At 57.7% G+C, this 22550-nt stretch overlaps 3 protein-coding genes across 7 annotated transcripts; 1 reads left to right on the forward strand and 2 right to left on the reverse strand.

The window, feature by feature from the left end:
• Window positions 1–414: 414 nt before the first annotated feature.
• On the reverse strand, window positions 415–5385 carry GARIN5B (golgi associated RAB2 interactor family member 5B). Of its 2 annotated transcripts, XM_074307262.1 has the most exons (10): window positions 5209–5385; window positions 4936–5087; window positions 4657–4811; window positions 4324–4567; window positions 3849–3873; window positions 3510–3694; window positions 3238–3293; window positions 3076–3140; window positions 2647–2975; window positions 415–662 (listed from the first exon to the last, which is right to left on the reverse strand). In XM_074307262.1, the coding sequence occupies exons 1-6, from the start codon at window positions 5231–5233 to the stop codon at window positions 3567–3569; spliced, it is 729 nt and encodes a 242-aa protein (XP_074163363.1). In that variant the 5' UTR covers window positions 5234–5385; the 3' UTR covers window positions 415–662; window positions 2647–2975; window positions 3076–3140; window positions 3238–3293; window positions 3510–3566. The 2 variants fall into 2 exon arrangements, with proteins under 2 accessions (XP_074163363.1, XP_074163364.1); XM_074307263.1 differs by lacking the exons at window positions 415–662; window positions 2647–2975; window positions 3076–3140 and having other exon boundaries at window positions 3239–3293; window positions 3510–3589; window positions 5209–5383.
• Window positions 5386–6877: 1492 nt separating this feature from the next.
• On the reverse strand, window positions 6878–12016 carry IL11 (interleukin 11). 4 transcript variants are annotated; one of them, XM_074307269.1, is made up of 5 exons: window positions 11750–12016; window positions 9565–9758; window positions 8448–8534; window positions 8206–8367; window positions 6878–7549 (listed from the first exon to the last, which is right to left on the reverse strand). In XM_074307269.1, exons 1-5 carry the CDS (start codon window positions 11754–11756, stop codon window positions 7379–7381), a joined length of 621 nt encoding a protein of 206 aa, XP_074163370.1. In that variant the 5' UTR covers window positions 11757–12016; the 3' UTR covers window positions 6878–7378. The 4 variants fall into 4 exon arrangements, with proteins under 4 accessions (XP_074163370.1, XP_074163371.1, XP_074163372.1 ...); XM_074307270.1 differs by lacking the exons at window positions 9565–9758; window positions 11750–12016 and adding an exon at window positions 9434–9537; XM_074307271.1 differs by lacking the exons at window positions 9565–9758; window positions 11750–12016 and adding an exon at window positions 8992–9097.
• Window positions 12017–17597: 5581 nt separating this feature from the next.
• Window positions 17598–22451, forward strand: TMEM190 (transmembrane protein 190). Its single transcript, XM_074307273.1, has 5 exons — window positions 17598–19878; window positions 19979–20014; window positions 20277–20402; window positions 20945–21029; window positions 21434–22451. Exons 1-5 carry the CDS (start codon window positions 19821–19823, stop codon window positions 21690–21692), a joined length of 564 nt encoding a protein of 187 aa, XP_074163374.1. The 5' UTR covers window positions 17598–19820; the 3' UTR covers window positions 21693–22451.
• The last annotated feature ends 99 nt before the right edge of the window (window positions 22452–22550 follow it).

A 22550-nucleotide genomic window follows, 5' to 3' on the forward strand; every position in this document is an offset into this window, starting at 1 on the left:
AGAGGTGGAAGGAGGACTTCTTGGAGTGTTTGGATGAGACTTTAGTAAATGGGTGGGGTGAAGCTTCCTTTGAGTGAGCAGTGGAGTCTAGAGAGTACAGAGTGAATGAGACAGCAGTGGACTTAAGGGAGTGACCAGAGTGTGACCTGTCTGCCTGGCCAGTGTAGGCCTTCCTGGAGTGTGTATTTGAGACCTTGGTAAACTGGTCAGGTGAGGTCTTGGTAGTTGGATGGAATGAGGGCTTCTTGGACTGTTTGGGTAAGGATCTGGTGACCTGGGGGGGTGACACTTTGGTGGACTGTTCAGGTGTGACCTTGGTGGAGGGGGTGGACTGTAGGACCCTGGCAGAAGGGGAGGGTTGTAGGACCTTGGTGGAGGAGGAGGGCTGTGGGGGGGAAGGAAAGGGTTGTGGGGTTTTGGGGGAGTGGGAGGGAGAAGGCCCTGAAGCTTTAATAAGATGGTTAGGTGAGGCCTCAGGGTATGGGTAGAGGGAAATCTTGGTGAAAATGTGGGACATTTTGGTAGACTCGGAGGATATGGGCTTGGGACTGGACTTCTTTGCAGCTGTCAAGGACTTGTCCTCTTGCTGGGTGAGCCCCTCATGGACTAACTCTGCCACTTCCTCAGGCTCTGTAGAGGCCACAGTCTGTTCTAAGTGCAACCTGGAATCACAAAACCATACACGTCCCGTCATTGCTGAAAACCTCGGCTCGTACCACTTGCCTCTTGATTTCTGGGGGCGTCCCTCTTCCAAAAGACCTAGAAACAGAGAATCTCAAGACTGGTAAGGTCTTCAAAGGAAATCACCAAGTCCCAACTGCCCTTGAATACCTCCAGTGATGGGGTATAATGGGCCAGAACTCTGGAGAAAGGTGTTAACTCAATAGAATTGATAAAACAATGGTTATCTAGTTTAACATAGTGATTAATAATTCTCTAGTTCAGTATGATTGATTTATTCTTACAACAAATAATGGTTCCTCCCCCTTTTTTTTTTTTAAAGTCCAAAGTCTTTATTGTCTCCTTCACAGTCTGTCTCCTTCCCCTGGGGCCAGGCTAGCTTTCTAGGGGACCTTCAGATGGGCCTTGGTCTTAGTGGAGGAATGCAGGAGGTAGAAAAGCTGGTCAAGTCTTCTCCTCCATGGCTGAGTTTGTCCCCAGTTTATATACTCTGTTACAATTAAATCAATTCATCATACTGAATATAAGCCAATCATTATATCACTAGGGAAGAGTGAGAAAACAGGGTAGGAGGACAACACCCAAAATCCCATGTCCAAATTGCAACAGAGGCTTCTATTGGGCCTCAGAATGTAGACTGATTCAGGGAAATGGGATGAGGGGCCCCAGGGCCCCAGGCAAAAACCACTTGGAGCATGATGGCAGCTGAGGTTATGCCCAGAGAGTCTTTAGAAGTTCAATACTCAGACATGATCAATCAGCCAAAAAACAATCTGATGGGAGAAAGGGATTACAATTGGGGAGAATACAGGTTTTATAACCCAAAAGAAGGGCAGTGTCCAGTGCGAGAAGCTACGAGATAATCACCAGGTGATGTGGAGAGAGACCCAGAAAGTGGTGAATGGAAGGGACCAGATAGGTTAACTGCTTGGGCGAGAGGGTTTGCTTGTATCTCTACAGATGGAGAAAAAATCAGATGGGTGTGAACAAGCCATATTTGCCTCAAAAAAAAAAAATAAAGAAGAAACCTCAAGGAGGTTTCTCAAAGGAGAAGACCTAAGAAACATTTGAGACTGAGAAAGCATAACTGTTAACCCAATGCATGTGGCAATTGACTCATGAAACATCAAAAAATTGTTGATAAGACTTACAGAACTTCAAAACCCGCAGAAATCATTGGCTTCCCTAACACATAATAATGTTGTTGCAGCCCTTCAAAATTTGCAGGAATCATCAGATTCCCTGACACGTGAAGCGATGGACAATAGATTGGTTTGGGACTATTTCTAGGACTTATGGACATGTATAATTCCTCATGTTGTTTGTTATATCACTACTTGCATGTACAATCATGTACTTGCATGTCTGTTACACCACATTGAGACTGCACCGGCTGTGGGGAGTCATCACTACTAGCCTGTGCTTTATTGCTATGTGCTCATGTAATACCTCTCGTGTTGATGGATGTTTCAAATAAGACCCTTCAGAAACCCGCTAACAAAATCTGGTTTGACTTCCCATTTCCTTTTGTGGTTTCACCTCCCTTCCTGAGACTGCAGGGAGGGTGTGATCATCTCCTTTTTAGTCTTTTCATCCCCTTTCCTGAGAAGTCAGGGAGACATGATCACCTCCTTTTTGGGGTTCTCACCTCCCTGAGAAGTCTTTTGTTCTAAAACAAAAGAAAGGGGGAGATGTAGAGGGCCAGAACTCTGGAGAATGTTGCTAACTCAGTGGAATTGATAAGATAATGGTTATCTAGTTTAGCATGGTGATTAATAATTCTCTAGTTCAGTATGATTGATTTAATCTTACAACAAAATGGGGATATCACAACTTAAGTTTCTGTTTTCTCAAGGACTCCCCACCTGTTCTAGGCACATTAGAGCCACCAAATGGTTCCTCAATAAGCCCTCTCTTTTGGATGTCCCTTTGAATACCTCCAGTGATGAGGAGATTGCTACGTACTTGGAAGACCTCTTCCTTTGGGACTCAGCAGTTAGTGGAGTTTTGCTTGGAACCCCGTGCTGGCTATGTTGGACATGGCTGCTGGGCCAGGCCTTGGAGAGGCCACTGGCATGTCTCTGTGGGTGTTCATTTTTCCGAGCCATGGGAAAGTCTTTTCGGGACTGGGAGCTAGAGTACAGGTATTCATTAAGAGAGTCTGAGGAGTAAAACATTTCCTTGACTGGTTGGCGGGAGCCAGGCCAGGAAGATGAGGTCTGGTGGGGAACCACACAGGACTCAACACTGGAGCACCCTGAATTTGAAGTCATTGGCGTGGATGCTTTGGAAGCCTGGGGAGACCAGAGGGAGGAGGTTGTGAGGCTCTCTTCAGGGGTCCTGGTGTCCTGAGCCCTTGATCACCCAACCCCTAGGCTCATAGACCCCTAGTACCTTGGGACGGCTCAGGATGCTGGAGATAATGCTAAAGAGGGTCCAGATGGTGATGGTGGACTGCCCTGAGAAGGGGAATGAGGACTGTATTAGGGATCCCAAAAGCCATGGCTGGAGGGTGGGGGAAGCTGCAGAGAGCTGGGATGTAGAGCAGTACCTTACCTTCCTCTCCCACTTGAGTCCCAGAAGAGTCCGTCCTGGGATGCTTATAGAATGATCTATGGGAGTAGTTGTGTTGGACCCCGACCTTTCAAGGCCCCAGGCATCCTGAATGCCTGCTCTTGTCCCCATCTCTTAGGGACCCAAAGGCTTTCACCCCAAACCTACCGCCGCCCTTCCCTGCCTTGCTGGGAACCAGATCTTGGAGAATGAGTCAGACTGCCCCAGCCCAGCCCTTTCCCTATGCCCTGAAGCACCCCTGGACCCAGGCCCACTTTTTCTCCTCTCCTTTCCAGCCTGGGGACTCCAGCTGCGTCATGAACGGGATGGAATCACCGACTGCTCTCGACATCATCTGGAGGGAGGGGGGGAAGCTTTCCAGTCAGAGGAGGGGCAGGATACCTCATGGCTTTGTCCCAGGCCAGCCCAGGTCCCCCCAGGCTCATTACCTTGACCTTTGCTGTGGAGACACAGACAGGAGATTCAGAGAGAGGGCTTGGAACCAGTTCGAGGCAACCAAGGAGGGACAGTAGCTCAGAGACAGAGACAATCATGCAGAGATGGCCAAGTGGGGAGATATGGAGGGGCAAAGGAGAGATATAGGATTTTCTCACCAGCTTGGGACATCTTGGTCTTGTTCTGGGGAGAATGAAGAGCTGAGGTCACAGAGGAGAGCCCATGTGGGTCCCCTGCCACGGCTTCCCTCATGGACCCAGACGTTCCACAGCCCTAGCTGCCTCCTCCCTTAGGGACTTAGGTGTTCCACAATCCCAGCTGTTCCTTCCCTCAGAGACCCAGGCATTCCATAGCCCCAGCTGCCTCCTCCCTCAGGGAACCCAGGAGTCCAAATTCATCAGCCTCCTTCTCTCCAAGGGCTGAGGCATCTGGATTCACCAGCAGCTTTGTTGCTCAGGGAACCCAGGAGCCCTGATTCCTTGGGGGGATTCCCTGAGGTCCTTGTGGGGGATTGGGAACTGAGTTCCAAAAGGGGAAGAGACTGAGCTCTCCTTGTTTGCACTATGGTTTGGGGGGTCAAGGTCCCCAGATGCCAAGGTTCCCCAAGATCCCCGGCTGCGGTGCACCCCTCACCTTGAGCTTGTGGCCTGGGTTCAGCGAGCCAAGGGCTTGGTCCTTGTGGGCCCCGGGGCCCCAGGCCGGCCCGGGCCGGCGCAGCAGGTAGACCAGGTACCTCCAGCGGTTGAAGAGGAAGCAGCCCTCCCTCGGGCCAGCGTCTAGCTGCAGGTAAAAGCTGCGGCCTGAAGCCAAGCGGAGCTTCAGCCTGCGGCTGGCCACGTGGTGGACGGACAAACGGGCCAAATTCATGGGCAGCAGCCTGCAGGGACCACAGGTGAGGGAGGCGGCTCCGTCAGAGGGGGGGGCCCAGGGACAGGGGCAGGGGGGGCCGGGGCCACACTCGGTCACCTGGTGAGCTCCAGGCCCTGCTGCTTCTGGTCCCCGACGGGCCGGGCAAGCAGGATGAGGTCCGGGAGCAGGCGCCCCGGAAGGGAGGACGCCACCCCCATCGTCACAGGGTTCTCCTTGTTGTGCAGAAAAATCGGCTCCCCCCGACTGGTCACCTAGGGAGGGTGGGGCAGGGAGCTGGGGAGCCCCCTGACACGACCGTCCCCTCCAGGAACCCCTACCCCCCACCTCGCCCCGGCCCCCTGCAGCCCGGGCCCACCCCGCCCTCCCGGGGGGCACCTGCAAAAAGTCGCTCTCAAACATCGGTAGCAGCGGCCCCAAGGGGAGGTACTCCCCCTCCATCATGGTTCTCTGCAGATGGCCCAGCAGCGGGACCCAGGGCTGAAAGGAGCGCTCCATGGCATTCAGGAACAGCCCTTTGCGCAGAACAGCTGAGGTCCAGGAGGAAGCAGGGCATGTGAGGACGTGTGGAGCTCACCCTCCCCCCCAATCCCATGACCAGCTCCAGGACTTGGGGGTCTCCGGCCCCTCGGCCCCAGCTCTTGGCCCCACCTGGTGAGGATACCGGAGGCACCATTGATGCCAGGGGATCTGGGTGTCTCTAAGTAGGATCAGGACCCCCAGAAGTGGGGGGTCTGGCAGGGGAGTCCCGGGATACTCCCCGTGGGCGGGCAGGACTGTCCATGGCGGTCTGGGAGGGCTGGCTGGCCAGCACACTTGGGCTCTCTCTGGGACCCGGACCCTGCGCTCAGAAGTAGGAGGCTGATTGTGACCTCACAGGCCAGGAGCCCAAGGAACTTCGAGGGGCCCCAGCCTCAAGCGTGGAGCCAAGGGACAGCATTCCCTGGGTCCCCTCCACGAGGGGTCAAGGAGTGTGGAGGACAGGGCTGAGGATAAGCACGTGGGGGAGCATCGCAGCCCCGGGAGGGGCTGGAACTCTGAATGGGGCCCCGGAACCAAGGGGGAGGGGAGGAGAGGGGGGTGGTTAGGGTGGATAGAAGGAGAACTCCCTGTCTCGGGGGCAGGGAAATGAGGCTGGGTGCCCTGTCAGGGACAACAGGGGCCCTGTGCTGGGAGAAAGGAGGGCAGGAGCTCTGGGCCCTGAGCGGCTCTGGAGGAGGAATGGGGGGGGACCTGGGGCCTTGGATGGTGGCGCCAGAACTCCAGGCCTAGAAGCTGAGCCCAGGGTGCTGGGGGACCTCCGGGGTTCAGGGGCAAAAATGAATGGAGCTGGAGTGACCCTGGGGCCTCCTCAGGCTCTCCTTGTCTCCTTTTCAGGGAAACCTCCAAGAGAAGATGGCCTTCCTGCACAATGGACTGGAGGCCTGGGCTGTGGGCCCCCCCGGAGGCGCTTGCAGCCCCCTCTCTCGGCTCCTGGGGAGAAGGTGGCCCTGCTCAGGCCCAGTGAGGGCCTCAGGCTTTCTGCCCCTGGGAGGGAGGGGTCGAGGGGCTGCAGCCCTGCAGTCAGGAGGAGGCTGTGACACCAAATATGACCCGGAGCCCACTCGTCCCCCCAAAAAAGCTTCCCCCAGCCAGTCCCTGAGGTCTGCGCTTGGGGGTGAGCCCCTCCTGGGTGGCGGGACCTTCTCTTCCCGGATCCCAGGCCTCAGAACCACCTCCACTGTAGCTCCCCTTTCCCTCCTCCCCCTGGGGCCCTACCAAGCCCACCTGCCCCTCCCAATGCTCTGCCTGAGCATTGGCCATTGAAGTGCTGGACATCCCCTCACTGCTGCCGACCACGCCTGGCTCCCCTCCCCCACTGCTGGAATAAGGACGCATCCCTGCCCACCAGCGCCCCCCTCAAAGGTCCTGAAGCCCCTTTGTTGTTAACCTGAGGAGCCCTTGGGCCAGGCCTAGAGAATGAGGTGAGGGAAGCTGGCCCCCACGTCTGCTTTGCCCCTCCCCCAGTCTGCTTCTCCCTCCCCCACATCTGCTCCACTCATCCTCCATATCTGCTTCACCCCACCCCCACATCTGCTTCACCCCTCCCCCAGTCTGCTTCACCCCCCACATCTGCTTTGCCCCTCCCTCACATCTGCTTTGCCCCCCCACATAGGCACCACCCTTTCCCACATCTGCTTCACCCCATTCTTCCATCTGCTCCATCCCATCCCCTCATCTGCTTCGCCCCTCCCCCACATCTGCTTCCCCCCCACTTGTCCCCCCCCCTTCCCAAGCACCCCAGGCCCTGAAGAACAGCACCCCGGACCAGGCCCTGGACTTGGAGAGAAGATATCAGTTTTTATTGATCCAACTTTATCTCTTACATTTCTTTTGTACAAAACACAAGGAGAAAGAAGTACAATAAATAGGGCCCGGGGTCAGGGCTGGGGCTGGAGGAACGCCCAAGCAGGGTGGCCATGTCAATAACTTAGAGGTGGGGAGCGGGGAGGGGGGGGCTGGTCCCCTCAGCCACCGAGCCTCCCCCTCTTTGGGGGTCCCAGCATCCAGACCAACAGCTCCCCCCAATAAATAGCTATAAATAGAAAGCATTGCTGTCCAAGGTCCTGTAAAGTGGGGGTGTGGAAGGGCAGACAGGGGAGGTGGGAACTGCTCCGAGGGGGCCCAGAGCATACAGGCCAGCTCTCTAGAGCCCCAGGCTTCCTCGGGACCCCGCTCTCTGAGCCCCCAATAAATAAATAAATTAAAAGGGTATTAAGGGGGGCAGGCCAAGGACTCAGGCCCCACACGGGAGCCCGAACTTCTCTCCCCTTGGGGGAGGTCAGAGCCGAGCTTTCAGCAGCAGCAGGCCCCGCACGGCCCAGTCCAGGGTGAGATGTAATCCCCCCAGCACGGCGTGGGCTGCCTGGATCCCCCCCCAGGCTGAGCCTGGTGGGGCCAGAGGCGGGTTTGGGGCCTCGGGTGGAGGCTTAGGCAGGGAGAAACGAGCCATCTGTGAGAAAAGAAGGGACAGAAAGTCAGCAAGCCAGCGGCCAGGAGCGAATTGGGGCGGGGGGAGGCCTCCCGGACACTGGCATCAAGAATGCCCTGCTCTGGTTTCAACCCTGGGATCTCAGGGTGCCCTAGAACCCATCTCCTGTGTTCTGGATAAGGGATTGCTGGAACCTCCTGGGGGAGAAGGAACCGGACCCATACTTTCAGTCTTGGAAGAGAGGGCTTGGGTCTGTGTGTGTGTGAGGGGGGGAAAGAAGGTTCTAGGTTTGTGCCTTCATATCCAGTTATAAGACCTGAGTTGGATCTCACATCCAGAGGGCTGAGGGGTCTAGAGCCTCAAAGATCAGACTGGGGGTCTCCAGGTCCACGGTTTAGGGGCTCAAGGTTCATGGTCTCCAGGCCTGCGTTAGACATTTGGAGCTATACTCTCTCGAGAGCCAAGAAGATTCATACTCTTGAGAGCCAGGGTTGGCCAGAGGTTATGGCGTGAGGGCCCCTAGGGCCTCAGCCAGCTCCCTCATGGCAGTTCTAGGGCTTATGACCCCAGGCCTAGGTCCTGGGGGAGGGCACAATCTCATAGCCTTTGGGCTGAGGGGAGCCCAGTCTCCCTCTGCCTCAAGATAGGGGGCTGCGTTGGGGGGGTCTGGGCCCTACCAAGATTTGCAGTCTCTTGAGCAGTCGGTCCAGCCGCACTTGCAAAGCCCCCAGCTCCGGGTCCAGGCTCCGAAGGGCCGGGCCCCCTGCTCGGCGGAGCCAGTGTACGTGCCAAAGGTAGCAGAGGAGGTCAGTCCGCAGACGGGTCAGCACGCTGGGGAGCTTACAAAGGGGACGCACAGTCATCGACCTTCCCCCAGCCCCAACCACCTTCGCCGCCCCACCCCTTTGAGTTCACTCACCTGCAGGGCCCCCATGGCCCCAAAGCTCATCCCAGGGGTGGGCAAGGAGTCCAAGCTGTGATCTCCCTCTGCTGGGAACTTGGCTTTCTGCAGGGGGGGGGGGCAGGAAGGAAATGAGGAGGGGGGGATCCTTCAGGACCCGCTCCCTCATGGCTCCTGACTCAGCTTGCTCCTCTCAAATCCTGACTTAGAATGAATGTCTGTCTCCCCCTGGCACCCTACCTCCCCATCTGGCTCTGGAAAGCCGGGTCCCCGTCTCTTCCATGGCTCCATCCCGCCCTCCCTTCATTTCTGTCTCTGGATTTCCCACTGGCATCCTACCGCCCCGTCTCCCTCTGGAAAGCTTGGTCTCTTCCATGGCTCCAGCCATCCTCCCTTCATTTCTGTCTCTGGATTTCCCAGTCTCTCCCCCCGCATCATGTCTGTTGCACAAGCTCCCCTCTCATCCCTCTCTGTCCTTGCTTTTAGCCCGTGCCCACTTCTGTGCCAAGCAGCCAGCCATCTGGGGGTCTCTGGTTCTGTCCCTGAGCGTTTCCTTACCTACCTGCGTATCTCACTGGCTTCCCATCCTCCTCTGCTGTCTGTCTCTCTCTCTCCCTCTCTGGCCACCTCGGTTTGCCTTTCCGTCCTTGAGTGTTTCCTTGGCAACCTGTTTCTATCTAACTCTGTCCCTGGGATACCACTCCCTCCCTCCCTCCCTCTCTGTGTGTGTCTGTGTGTGTGTGTCTCCTCTGTCTCTCGCTCTCCTCACTCTGTCTCTCTCTCCTCTGTCTCTGTCTGTCTGTGTCTGTGTCTGTCTGTCTGTCTCTCTCCTTTCTTTCTCTCTCTCTCCTCTTTCTCTCTCCCTCTCTCTCAATTTCTCTGTCTCTATTTCAATCTTTCTCAATTCTCCTCTCCCCCCCTCCCTGTATCCCTCCCTCGCAGCCCCGCGTCTCGCCCCCTCCACCCCCTAGCTTTCTGTCTCCTTTCAGCGTTCGCCGACCCACCTCTGGTGTCTGGGTGTCTCTGTCTCCCGCCCCAGCTCTCTGGGTGCCGGGGCCTCTCGCTTTCTTTCCCGGGCGAGCCCAGATGGGGAGGGGGAGGAGGGAGGAGAGCAGAGAAGGGGGCGGGGTCTCACCAGCTGAGCGGCGAGCTGCCGGGTTTCTCGGAGGAGCCCCCGGGTGAGGAGCACGGCGCTGTCCAGCTCAGCTCGGGACTCCCCGGGGCCCGGGGCGGGGGCGCCGCGGGGGGCCCCGGGGGGCAGCGGGGGTGCTGAGGCCCCAGCTCGGCTGGGCCACAGGCTAAGCACGGCCAGGACTACGCGGCACAAACCTGGGGGGAGGAAACAGCCACGGGGAGCGACGGGCTAAGGCCGGGGCTCCGGGGACCTCGGGGCCCTGAGGGGGCGGACGGGATCGGGCTCCCTCCCCTCCTCCCTGGAAGGCAGGGGCCCCGCCCAGCAGAGCAGACGCGGCCCGGGGCGAGCAGACGGGCCGGGCGTCTCCCTCCGCCCCCGGACGCCGGAATCCCGGCCCTGAGGGGTGGGGGGTAGAGGGGAGGTGCAGGCCACGACCTGCCCCCCGCGCCCCCCAGTCCGCAGACGCCCACAGCCAGGACCCGCGGGGAGATCCAGTCGGGGGCAAGGTCTCCCCGAGTCTCTGTTTCGGATTATTCCCGTCTCCCGGTCTCTGAGTGTGTCTCTGCCCGAGTCCCACCCACCCCCAGCCCGGGCCCTAGACACAGACTGCGGGGGCAGCGGCCCGGCGCCCGCCCCCCTCGACAGCCCCGGGCGCGGGCTCAGCTGCCTCCACACTCCCGGGGAGAAGCTCACACACGGGGATTCACACGCTGGGGCACAGAGAAGCGGGAGCAGAAACCCAGAGACCTGGGGACGGAGAGACAGTGGAGGAGAGAGACAGAGACAGACACAGAGACAGAGATAGACAGACAGAGACACAGGGAGAGAGACAGAGATAGACAGACACACAGAAAGACAGAGACATAGAAACAGAGACAGAGAAAGAGACACAGAGAGAGAGAGAGACAGAGAGACAGAGAGAGACAGACAGACAGAGACAGACAGTCAGACAGAGACACAGGGAGAGAGACAGAGATAGACAGACACACAGAAAGACAGAGACATAGAAACAGAGAAAGAGATAGATAGAGAGAGAGAGACAGAGACAGACAGACAGAGACACAGGGAGAGAGACATAGACAGAGAGAGACACACAGAAAGAAAGAGACAGAAATAGAAACAGAGACAGAGAGACAGAGAGAAACAGACAGACAGACCGCAGGGAGGGAGACACAGAAAGACAGAGAGACAGAGACAGGCGGAGAAACTAATAGAAACGCCAGCCTGGGAAAGAACCCGAGGCAGGTGCAAAGGCCACCCAGACCCGAGCCCTTGAGCTAGGGCAAAAGGCAACAGATTCAAGGCAGCCCAATGGAGAGATAAGGGACAGAGCCACTGAGGCAGGGGAGAGACTTAGGGAACGAGGCTGGAGCTCCCGAGGCAGGCTTGGGGAAGGATCTAAGGAGTGAGAGGGACAGAGCTGAGAGACTGGAAGAAAACCAAAGCCCAGGCTCTCCCCCCCCCCACTCCCTAGCCCTAGGCTCAGCCCTGGGGGAACCCCCACCCCGCCTGCCCAACGGAGCCAATCAGAGGCTCCCCCACAGCCCAGCCTCCTTCCCCTCCCATCTCCTCCCCTTTCCCTGTCACCCAGAGTGTCTTTGCTCTTTCTGGGTCCTTCCGGCCCGGCCTTCGGATCTGTCTGTGGGCTACTGCCTGGCCATTGGTCCCCAGCCCTCCTGGGTGCTGGACCTCCGCTCTCTGGGGGCCGGCACCTCCGCTTCATGCCTGGCTCCCTCTCTCCCGGCCTTCTTGTGGGCTCCCTCTCCCCAGGGCTGGCTGTGGCTCCCTCTCTCCCGGCCTTCTTGTGGGCTCCCTCTCCCCGGGGCTGGCTGTGGCTCCCTCTCCCCGGGGCTGGCTGTGGCTCCCTCTCCCGGGGCTGGCTGTGGCTCCCTCTCCCGGGGCTGGCTGTGGCTCCCTCTCCCCGGGGCTGGCTGTGGCTCCCTCTCCCCGGGGCTGGCTGTGGCTCCCTCTCCCCGGGGCTGGCTGCGGCCCCCCTCCAGCTCTGGGCCCTCCACTGCCTTCACCTCCTGTAGCTGGCTGCCTGCGGGCCCCACCTTCTCTTGGGTCTCATTCATTCATCGCCCTCCGCCTGCCTCTGTCCCCCTCCCGCGTGCTCCCCCCTGCCCGGGGTCCCTCCCCCTCGCCCTCCCTCTGCCCCACGCCCTATGAACTTGAGGGAACTTACTGTCCATATCCCCACACTCAGGCTGGGGTTGGGCTCCAGGCTCCGTCCCCAGGGACGGTGGGGGAGGGGGCGTCTTGGTCTTAACCCCTCCCAGGCCAGGTCAGCCCAGTGAGCCTCACTTTGGTGTCAGGGGACCCTGGGGTCAGGCAGGCCAGATCAAGGTGGGGGGAGGCATGTGGCAGCGTGTTGGGTTGGATTGCCTGTGTGTGTGAGAGAGAGGGAGGGAGGGAGAGACTGGGAGAGACAGGGAGAGAGGGAGTGAGACAGAGAGAGAGTTGGGGAGTAAAGGAGTATGTGAGTGAGGCCGGGGGGTTATATAGGGGGCTGGGACCGGGCTCAGCCGGGTAGGGGCTGGGGCAGGGGCCAGGGCCCAGCCACCGCCCGCTCGGGAGGGGAGGGAAGGGGGGGAGGGAGGGAGCCTGACACATCCTGACTCACTCTCCCCAGCCCCAGCCCCAGCTCCAGCCCCAGCCCCGGCCCGGCCTGGGAAGGAGGGGGGAGGAGGGGAGGGGGGAGGCCGAGCCGGGACACACGGGGGGCCCGAAGGGGACCCACTGAGCTCATCACCCTTCCCTCCCTCCCACCACACCGAGCCCGAGACAGGGAGGACACCGGGAAAATGGTGGGGCACTGAGAGGCTCGAGGCTGGGGACCGGAGGGAGGGAGCTGCCCAGACACATTGGACAGAACGGATGCAAGAGGGCCCGGGCAGCTCAGAATGGGAGGGGGCACACAGACACCCAGGGACCCGCAGGGACAGCCGGCCGTGGTGGGGACGGAGGGCCGTGGTGGGGGACAGCAGGCCGTGGTGGGGGACAGCAGGCCGTGGTGGGGGACAGCAGGCCGTGGTGGGGGACAGCAGGCCGTGGTGGGGGACAGCAGGCTGTGGTGGGGGACAGCAGGCCGCGGTGGGGGACAGCAGGCCGTGGTGAGGGACAGCAGGCCGTGGTGAGGGACAGCAGGCCGTGGTGGGGGACAGCAGGCCATGGTGGGGGACGGAGGGCCGTGGTGGGGGACAGCAGGCCATGGTGGGGAACGGAGGGCCATGGTGGGGGACAGCAGGCCATGGTGGGGAACGGAGGGCCGTGGTGGGGGACAGCAGGCCATGGTGGGGGACAGCAGGCCGTGGTGGGGGACAGCAGGCCGTGGTGAGGGACAGCAGGCCGTGGTGAGGGACAGCAGGCCGTGGTGAGGGACAGCAGGCCGTGGTGGGGGACAGCAGGCCATGGTGGGGGACGGAGGGCCGTGGTGGGGGACAGCAGGCCATGGTGGGGAACGGAGGGCCGTGGTGGGGGACAGCAGGCCATGGTGGGGGACAGCAGGCCGTGGTGGGGGACAGCAGGCCGTGGTGAGGGACAGCAGGCCGTGGTGAGGGACAGCAGGCCGTGGTGGGGGACAGCAGGCCATGGTGGGGGACGGAGGGCCGTGGTGGGGGACAGCAGGCCATGGTGGGGAACGGAGGGCCGTGGTGGGGGACAGCAGGCCATGGTGGGGGACGGAGGGCCGTGGTGGGGGACAGCAGGCCGTGGTGGGGGACAGCAGGCCATGGTGGGGGGACAGCAGGCCGTGGTGGGGGACAGCAGGCCATGGTGGGGGACAGAGGCTGAAGTGAGACACCCAGAGGGAAGAAAAGATTAACTAAGGCTGAAACCAGGATGCCCAGGGACCCAGGACTGGCAGGCCCAGAGATGGGCAAGGACACACACATAGGGCCATGCGGAGTCACTATGGAGAGCAGGCGCCCAGAGACCCACCCGCTGAGCCGCCCAGGTGTAAAGCCACTGATCTGGAGACAAGGAATGAAGGAGACTTAGAGGGTTACGGCCCGGATGGGGAGAGAAAGACCTCAGTGAATCTAGAGATGGGCAGAGATGGGCAGACTAACGAGAGCAAACCAGCAGCACCTGAGACCAAAACCCTGAGCGGGGAGGGGGAAAGGTGGGAGAGGGGAGAGACACAGAGACAGAGACAGTGACAGTGACAGAGACACACACACAGAGGAGGGAGGGAGAGAAGGAAGGAGGAGGGCAGAGGGAGAAAGGGGGAAGGAGAGACAGAGGGAAGGGAGGGAGGGAAGAATGAGGGAGAAAGGTGGGAGTGTGTGTAAAAAAGAGGAGGGATGGGGTGAGGAGAAAGGGAGGGAGGGGAGAGAGGAAGGGAAAAAAGAGGGAAGGAGGAAGGGAAGAAAAAGAGAGGGAGACAAGGAAAAAGGAAGGGGAGAGAGAGAAAGGGGGAGGGAAGAAAGGGAAAAGGAGAAAGAGGGATAGAGTGAAGGAGGGAAGGAGGGAAAGAGGGAGAGAGAAGGAAGAGGGAGGAGAGAGGAAGGAGGGAGGGAAGGAAGAGGGAAAGAGAGAGAAGGAAGAGGGAGGAGAGAGGGAGAATGGGGAGGGAGAGACAGGGAGGGATGGGGTGGAGGAGAGAGGAAGGGAGGGAGGGAGAAAGGGGGAAGGAGAAAGATGGAGGGGAGGGAAAGAGGGAGAAAGAGGAGCGGGAGGAAGAGGGGAGGGAGGGAGAATCTTAGGGACCCCCGGGAGAGACAACCGAAGGGTAACCTCTCAAAGCTGGCAAGTGAGAGTGAGACGAGCCCAAAGGATAGCAAGCGAGGGGGAGGAGACTGAGGCAGGGAAGGGGCAGAGCCCCTGAAACGGAGCCGGGGAAGGAGACCCCGAGCTAGAGAGCAGCCGGGAGCGCCAGATGGAGAAAGGCTGAGAGAAGCGGCGCCAGGAGGGCAGGTTGGGTGGGGGCCCTGGCCGGCTCTGGCGGCCCTGCCGGCTTTGCTGACGAACGGGGGAGGGGCAGAGGGGGTCCCTTGTGGGGGGTCCTGGGGAAGGTGACATCATATACCCCAGCGTGGGACATGATCTCATAGGTCAGGTGATCAAGCCCTACCTTCCCAACTACAAAGGGAAACCGAGGCAGGGGGGCACCCCCGGCTCTGACCACCAGCCTCCTGGTCTCCACCCCGCAGGGGGCAGTTTCCGGGAGGTGACTCAGTGTGGGGGGCCAGAGGCCGCATCAGCCCTGACGTAGATGCCATTCCCCCACCCCCACCCCAGGTCAGCAGTCAAAGTGAGTCAGGCCCCGGGGCAGGGGGATTCACTGACTGGGGGAGGGGAAGAGCAGCTCCAAGTGTCAGGGACCTTCCCCATGGCTAGACTTTGGGACTGGGTCCTTGTTCCCTTGGGGCCCACCTGGGCCGGGGTATTCACTCTCATGGGGAGAGCCAGGGGGAGTGGGGGGGGAGGGGCTGTGTCAGAGACCTGACCCCTCCACTGGAAGAGGGGGAGGGGCTGCCTTAGCCCTGGGAAAGTCTAGAGCGCCAGAAGGATGCTTACCTGGCAAGGAATCCTATGGGACCATTTTACAGAGGGGAAAATTGAAGAGTGTGATTGAGTGTGTGTGTGTAAATGTGTGTGAGGTATGAGTGTGTGTAAATGTGTGTGTGAGATATGAGTGTGTTTGTGTGTGTGTAAATGTGTGTGAGGTATGAGTGTGTGTAAATGTGTGTGTGAGATATGAGTGTGTTTGTGTGTGTGTAAATGTGTGTGAGGTATGAGTGTGTGTAAATGTGTGTGTGAGGTATGAGTGTGTTTGTGTGTGTGTAAATGTGTGTGTGAGGTATGAGTGTGTTTGTGTGTAAATGTGTGTGAGGTATGAGTTTGTGTAAATGTGTGTGTGTAAATGTGTGTGTGTGAGGTATGAGTGTGTGTGTGTGTAAATGTGTGTGAGGTATGAGTTTGTGTAAATGTGTGTGTGTAAATGTGTGTGTGTGAGGTATGAGTGTGTTTGTGTGTGTGTAAATGTGTGTGTGTGAGGTATGAGTGTGTTTGTGTGTGTGTAAATGTGTGTGAGGTATGAGTGTGTGTAAATGTGTGTGTGTGAGGTATGAGTGTGTTTGTGTATGTAAATGTGTGTGAGGTATGAGTGTGTGTAAATGTGTGTGTGAGGTATGAGTGTGTTTGTGTGTGTGTAAATGTGTGTGAGGTATGAGTGTGTGTGTTTGTGTGTGAAGTATAAGTGTGTGTGTTTGTGTGTGGTATCAATGTGTGTGAATGTGTGTGTGAGGTATGAGTGTGTGTTTGTGTGTGAAGTATGAGTGTGTGTGTTTGTGTATGGTATGTATGTGTGTGAATGTGTGTAAATGTGTGTGAGGTAGGAGTGAGTGTGTTTATGTATGAGGTATGAGTGTGTTTGTGTGTGTGTAAATGTGTGTGAGGTATGAGTGTGTTTGTGTGTGTGTGAAGTATAAGTGTGTGTGTTTGTGTGTGTGGTATCAATGTGTGTGAATGTGTGTGTGAGGTATGAGTGTGTGTGTTTGTGTATGGTATGTATGTGTGTGAATGTGTGTAAATGTGTGTGAGGTAGGAGTGAGTGTGTTTGTGTGTGAGGTATGAGTGTGTGTTTGTGTGTGTGTAAATGTGTGTAAGGTATGAGTGTGTGTTTGTGTGTGAGGTATGAGTGTGTGTGTGTTTGTGTATGGTATGTATGTGTGTGAATGTGTGTAAATGTGTGTGAGGTAGGAGTGAGTGTGTTTGTGTGTGAGGTATGAGTGTGTGTTTGTGTGTGTGTAAATGTGTGTAAGGTATGAGTGTGTGTTTGTGTGTGAGGTATGAGTGTGTGTTTGTGTGTGTGTAAATAAATGTGTGTGAGGTATGAGAGTGTGTGTGTGTGTGTGTGTGTGTGTGTGTGTGTGTGAGTTTGCTGAAGCTTGCTGGCCATAACCCAGACGGATCTCCTCGGGCTCTCACTTTGGGGGGGCTCTGAGGGGCTGGGGCCCGAGCCCGAGGCTGACCCGGCACCGTTCTCAGGGGATTGGGGGGGGGGCCGCGAAGGAGGGGCCGGGAAAGCCCTTGGGCATCCAAGGGAGCCAGGCCGGCCGGGAGGCGGGACGCAGGGGGGAGAGAGGCCGGAGAAGGCAGGGGCCGCGGAGGCCGAAGCCGCGCAGGAAGCCGGAGCGCGGGAGCCAGGGGGCGGCTGCTCCGGGGGGCTCCCTAGGTGGGGTGGGCTGTGAGCTCAGCGGGCGGGGGGGGGGGTGTCTGCCGGGCCGAGGCCGCGGGGGGCCGTCTGGGCCGCGGAGAGGGTGACGGGCCGGCGGCCGCAGGAGCAGGGGCAGCCTGTCATTAGTGGTGTGGGCCAGTGACGGAGGGCCCGGCCCCACAGGGAGCCCGCCCCCAGCCCCCCACCCCCTCATTGATCTGAAAAGAATCCCAGGAATGGGAAGTTGGTCCGGGCGCTGTTGACACAGGAAACGCGGCGGCCACGGCTCGGGCCGCCCCCCCCACCCCTCCCACCTGACCGTGGCAACTCTGACGGAGACGCCGGCCCCTCAGCCCACATGTTTACTGGGGGGGGGGGGGGGGGGGGCGGCGGTTACCGGCAGTCTCACCTCCTCCCCATTCGCTCTGCCCCGGCCCAGGTGCCTTCCCGCTGCCTCATCGCACTCTGGGAGCCAGCCGGGGCCCACGGCCACATCCCTTCCCTTCTCAGGGCCCCCCATCCGGAGTCCCGGTTCCTGAGCCTCCTCTATGAGGGACCCCCATTCTGAGTCCCCTGCACCCGGTTCCTGAGCCTCCTCTATGAGGGACCCCCATTCTGAGTCCCCTGCACCCGGTTCCTGAGCCTCCTCTATGAGGGCCCCCCATTCTGAGTCCCCTGCACCCGGTTCCTGAGCCTCCTCTATGAGGGACTCCCATTCTGAGTCCCCCTGCACCCGGTTCCTGAGCCTCCTCTATGAGAGACCCCCATTCTGAGTCCCCTGCACCCGGTTCCTGAGCCTCCTCTATGAGGGACCCCCATTCTGAGTCCCCTGCACCCGGTTCCTGAGCCTCCTCTATGAGGGACTCCCATTCTGAGTCCCCCTGCACCCGGTTCCTGAGCCTCCTCTATGAGGGACCCCCATTCTGAGTCCCCTGCACCCGGTTCCTGAGCCTCCTCTATGAGGGACCCCCATTCTGAGTCCCCTGCACCCGGTTCCTGAGCCTCCTCTATGAGGGACTCCCATTCTGAGTCCCCTGCACCCGGTTCCTGAGCCTCCTCTATGAGGGACCCCCATTCTGAGTCCCCTGCACCCGGTTCCTGAGCCTCCTCTATGAGGGACTCCCATTCTGAGTCCCCTGCACCCGGTTCCTGAGCCTCCTCTATGAGGGACCCCCATTCTGAGTCCCCTGCACCCGGTTCCTGAGCCTCCTCTATGAGGACCCCCATTCTGATCCTCCCAGGCCCCTCAGGGACCTTAATGGCTCATCCATGTCTCCCTTCAAGGAAGGAGGCTCTACCCCAGCCTCTGGTATATGCAGCCCTCTCTTCCCTGGGGATGCAAACACTCTCTCATCTCACACACAAGCACACACTGTTATCTCACACATATTCACACACACTCATACCTCACACTCACACAAGCTCTCATCTCACACACAAATTCACTCTCTTACCTCACACTCACACACATTCACCCACACTCCTACCTCACACACACAAAGTCACACACTTTCTCATCTCACACACAAATTCACTCTCTTACCTCACACTCTACATTCACATACTCATACTTTACCCTCACACTCACATATTCACTCTCTTACCTCACACTCACACACATTCACCCACACTCCCTACCTCACACTCACATATTCACCCACACTCCTACCTCACACACACACTCATTTCACACAAATTCACACACTTACCTCACACTCACACACATTCACCCACACTCCTACCTCACACACACAAAGTCACACACTTTCTCATCTCAAACACAAACTCACTCACTGTCATCCATTCATTCATCTTAACACATACACATTAATCTCTCTCCCACACACATACACACTCACCTCACACACTCTCATTGCACACTCGTCACTCACACAAATACATTCGTCTCAGACACTCACGAACACTAATCTCGTACATACACTTTTCTCACTCACACGCATTTATCACATACACACACTCCTCTCACACACATACACATTCTCTCATCTCACACTACACAATATACAATACACACAAATACACAATACATGATACACAACACAATCACACATACACTCATCACACACTCCTCACATACATTCTCATCTCTCATACATGCACACTCTGCTCACACTCACACACATTCTCTCATCTCACAGCCACACTCCTCACACATTCTCTGTCATGCACTCACACACATACTCTGATCTCACACTTCATCTCACACACTCAAATACACTGTCATCTCAGACATATACACTCATCTCATACATGCACACTCTTCTCACACATATCCTCATCACACACACACACACACACACACACACACACACACACACACACTCCTTTCGCACACACATTGTCTCATCTCACACACACTCTCTCCCCATTGAGGTGTCCCAGTCCTGGGGGTCTGGCTCCAGGTCGAGGGGTCCAGAGGCTCCCTCCCCAACTCCTCAAAGGCTGTGCACCCCTCTCTACATCCTGCTCCCACACCCCTTTTCTCCAAATTCCAATCAGTCCCCTCTCCATCACCAACTAGTTATTGTGCCTGGCACTGGGGGCTGAAAGGCAACACTAAGACTGCTCCCCCCCCCCAGGAGCTTCCCTCCTCTCAGGAGAGGTGCCTCAGGGAACGGAGCATGAGCCTAGGGCCGGGAGGACCAGGCTCAAATGCTGGTTCTGAGGCCCTGGCCCAGCCCCCTTTCTTCTCCTGGCCGCTGCGCGTCCATCTCCTAAACCCACTGGGAGCTGTCGGGAGGTGGGGGAGAAGGCTTCAGGGAGGAGGTTGCTTTGGGTCTGAACTTGGAAGAAGCTCGAGATTCCAAGAGGAGGTGGCCAGGAGCTGTGCCAGGGCACAGCCCATGGAAGCATGGGACAGGGGGAAGGAAGAGCAGGAAGCGAGGGCACTGAGCCCCCAGGGACCCCACCCTTAGGGACACTGGTAGTCACGGAGAGACCCACCCCAGCATTCTAGACTCTTGGGGCCTGGGGCGGGGCCGGCCTGGGTTGTTTGGGTTACCGGGAGAGCTCCTCAGAGACCCCTAGAGGTCAGGGGAGGAGGAGCCCAAGTTAAGGGATCCTGGGGGGCATCATGATGGCTGCTGCCCTCCCTGCCATCAGCCTCCTGCTGCTAGTGATGGGCAGAGCTGGTGAGGGGGAGGGCATGCTGGGGGGGGGAGGCTGGAGGCTAAGAGGTTCCTAATTCTGTCTCCCCCACACACACCACAAGGCTTCCTTCTTTTCTTCCAGAGGGGAACGGAATCCAGGGTTTCTTCTACCCGTGGAGTGAGTTGGAGGACTGGAGACCCGGACCCCTGGGTCCCCAAGGGAGGAAGCGGCTGTGTACAGATCGTTGTGCCTGGCTTCCTGAGGGAGGAGAGTCCTTGAGGGAGGAGAGGGCTGGGGAGCAAGCTAGTGGGGTCCTCAATAAAAGAACAGGCTAGATTGTGATCCTTGGTTCCCAAGGCAGAGGGTGCTGGGAGTTAGGCCCCTGAATCCATTGTGGGAGGAGGGATCTGGGATGTTTGGTCCCCATCCCCTCCCATAGGCTGCGAAGGGGATGTCTGGGACAGGGAAGCATGTGGGGGACAGGCGGCCGTTGAGAACCCCAACCTCTGCCTTCGGCTGCGCTGCTGTTATCAGGAAGGGATCTGTTACCACCAGAGGCCTGACGGTGAGTGAACATGTTCCAGGAGTTGTGTGGTCTGGGCAATGAGGACCTGGAAGTTTTCCTGGGATTTCTGCCCCCCCCCCCCATTTGGGTAAGAACAAGGGCTGACTGTACGATTCCTAAGGGATGACACAAGGCTAGGAAGCCATGGGAAACAAAAACAAGAGGGGGGAACCTTGGCGCACCCAGATGGCAAAGAGGATGTAGCACTTGCCCTGAAGTTCAGGACCTGAGTTCAAATCCTACCTCAGACACTTACTAGCTATATGGCCCTGGGAAAGTCACTTAATTCCCCTTGCCTTGTGAAAAAAGATTAGGGGGGATCTGGGCCTGGGATCCCAGGCTAACTGGGCTAGGTCCCCCTCCCCCCCGGGGAGAAGAAGGAGGGCTGAGTTCCCACCCTCCCCTCCCAAAGTGGGGCCTAGGTCTCTGTGGGGGAGTGAAGTGGGGCCAGGTCTCCCCGGGGATAGATAGGGTCTTTCCCAGGATATGGAAGAGGCTGGGGAGTCCCAGACAGCCCCTTCTGCCTGCCTTCTCCCCTCCAGAGAACATGCGAAAGAAACACCTCTGGACCTTGAGCCTAACCTGTGCTGGGCTGGTCACGCTCATCTTTCTCATCTGCTTCTTCTGGTGAGGGGCTAGACTGGGGGCTCGAGTGCAAAGGGAATCGGGCTGGGAACCGGGGGACCTCACACCAGCTCCTCTCTTGACTTCCTTTCTGGGGGCCTCGCCTTTGAGGCTGCCTTCAGCTCTGCTGGGATGTGATTCTGTACTAAATTTCCTTCTAGTTCTCCATCCATGATCCTCTCTGAACCTCAGTCCCTTCCTCTGTGAAAGGGGAATAATAATGAACCCATTTTGCAAACTCTTTAAGGACTGTAGCAATGGGAGCCATTTTTGATAGCCAATCAATTGATTCAGGGGCCATTGTTGATGGCCAATGAGGGGCCATTGTTGATGGCCGATCGATTGATTTAGGGGCCATTCTTGATGGTCAAGCGATTGATTGAGTACCCGATCATCTCCTCATCCAGGTGGGCCAAACGCCGGGGCCTGTACAAGCATCTGAAGATGCCAGGCCATCTCAACAGAATAAAGAAACCCAAACTGAACAAGAAATTCTCCAGAATGTCCCCCAATTCCTTTTCCTTCAAGAAGAAGGAGAAGTCTCCTCTCCTAGGAGCAGAGGGAGGTGACCCTCAGCAGTCTGCTGCTGATGGCCCAGAGGGCACGGAAGGCGCTAAGGTGGAACGGGGACAGGAGGGAGGTCCGGATGAGGATGATGGAGAATAGGGGGCACCATGCCACTTGAAAAAAATAGAGCTTTGCTCACAGCCACCCTTGCCTTAATTTTCAGCCTGACCTGGTGTGTGCCTGTGCTCGTGGGCCTGATGCAAGGCTCCAAGGGGAAAGAGGGGGTAAGGGGTCTTCCTTTGGCCACAGCTAGATCCAGGGCTCTGGGAAAATCTTCTAGGGAGGCCCTGGAGGCAGTGGGAGATGTGCCCTGTGCTTGCCCAAGCCCCATCCCTCTGGGGAGCAGTCTTCTGGGCGGCAGGACTCCCCCAGGGAGTGGAGCAAAAGGAAATCTGAGGGAAGGGCCAAGAGCACTCACTGAGGACTCACTGGGCATTGAGTAAACCCTCCTCAGAGCTCAACGGAAACTTCAGGCATCTAGTCCAACCAGTCCTAGGCTGAAACAAGAACGCTGTTTACAATTTACCTCCACATGGTCATCCAGTTCTTGCTTGAAGCTCTCGAGGGAGCGGGAGCTCACCACCTCCAGAAGCAGCTCATTTCACTCTGGGTCAACCTCATTCTTAGGAAACTCAGATCTGCTGGGAATTTCATGCACTGCTTGGCTTCTCCCTTCTGGAGATAGAACTAAGCTGATCCCTCTTCCCTGGGGCAGCTTTCCAATACTGAATTTAGCCTCCTTTTCTCAGGGAGAAACACCCCCAGGGCCTTCTCTGGACTACTGTATCCAGCATTCCAGGCACCTTCCCTTGGGAAGAGCAGAACTAGATAGCTGATCTAATCAGGCCCCAATACAAACAAGACCTTTGCCTCCCTGGAGGGAGGGCCATTATAATGTTTTATATATATATATATATATACAATATTATAATCATAATTATTGATATATATTATACA

Source organism: Sminthopsis crassicaudata, chromosome 3 (genome assembly GCF_048593235.1).
Source record: "Sminthopsis crassicaudata isolate SCR6 chromosome 3, ASM4859323v1, whole genome shotgun sequence".
Taxonomy (NCBI): domain Eukaryota; kingdom Metazoa; phylum Chordata; class Mammalia; order Dasyuromorphia; family Dasyuridae; genus Sminthopsis; species Sminthopsis crassicaudata.

What these genes read in the sequence shown, in the direction of transcription:
- GARIN5B (XM_074307262.1), bottom strand. Translation starts at nt 5,233, where the DNA reads ATGGTGCCTCCGGTATCCTCACCAG. An exon ending in GCCTCCGGTATCCTCACCAG is followed by an intron (nt 5,088 to 5,208) that starts GTGGGGCCAAGA and finishes CCTGGACCTCAG; the next exon opens with CTGTTCTGCGCAAAGGGCTG. An exon ending in CAGGGCCTGGAGCTCACCAG is followed by an intron (nt 4,568 to 4,656) that starts GTGACCGAGTGT and finishes TGGTCCCTGCAG; the next exon opens with GCTGCTGCCCATGAATTTGG.
- IL11 (XM_074307269.1), bottom strand. An exon ending in GGCAGCTCGCCGCTCAGCTG is followed by an intron (nt 8,535 to 9,564) that starts GTGAGACCCCGC and finishes CCCCCCCTGCAG; the next exon opens with AAAGCCAAGTTCCCAGCAGA. An exon ending in GGGCCATGGGGGCCCTGCAG is followed by an intron (nt 8,368 to 8,447) that starts GTGAGTGAACTC and finishes CCCCTTTGTAAG; the next exon opens with CTCCCCAGCGTGCTGACCCG.
- TMEM190 (XM_074307273.1), top strand. Translation starts at nt 19,821, where the DNA reads ATGATGGCTGCTGCCCTCCCTGCCATCAGCCTCCTGCTGCTAGTGATG. An exon ending in GCTAGTGATGGGCAGAGCTG is followed by an intron (nt 19,879 to 19,978) that starts GTGAGGGGGAGG and finishes CTTTTCTTCCAG; the next exon opens with AGGGGAACGGAATCCAGGGT. An exon ending in GGGTTTCTTCTACCCGTGGA is followed by an intron (nt 20,015 to 20,276) that starts GTGAGTTGGAGG and finishes CCCCTCCCATAG; the next exon opens with GCTGCGAAGGGGATGTCTGG.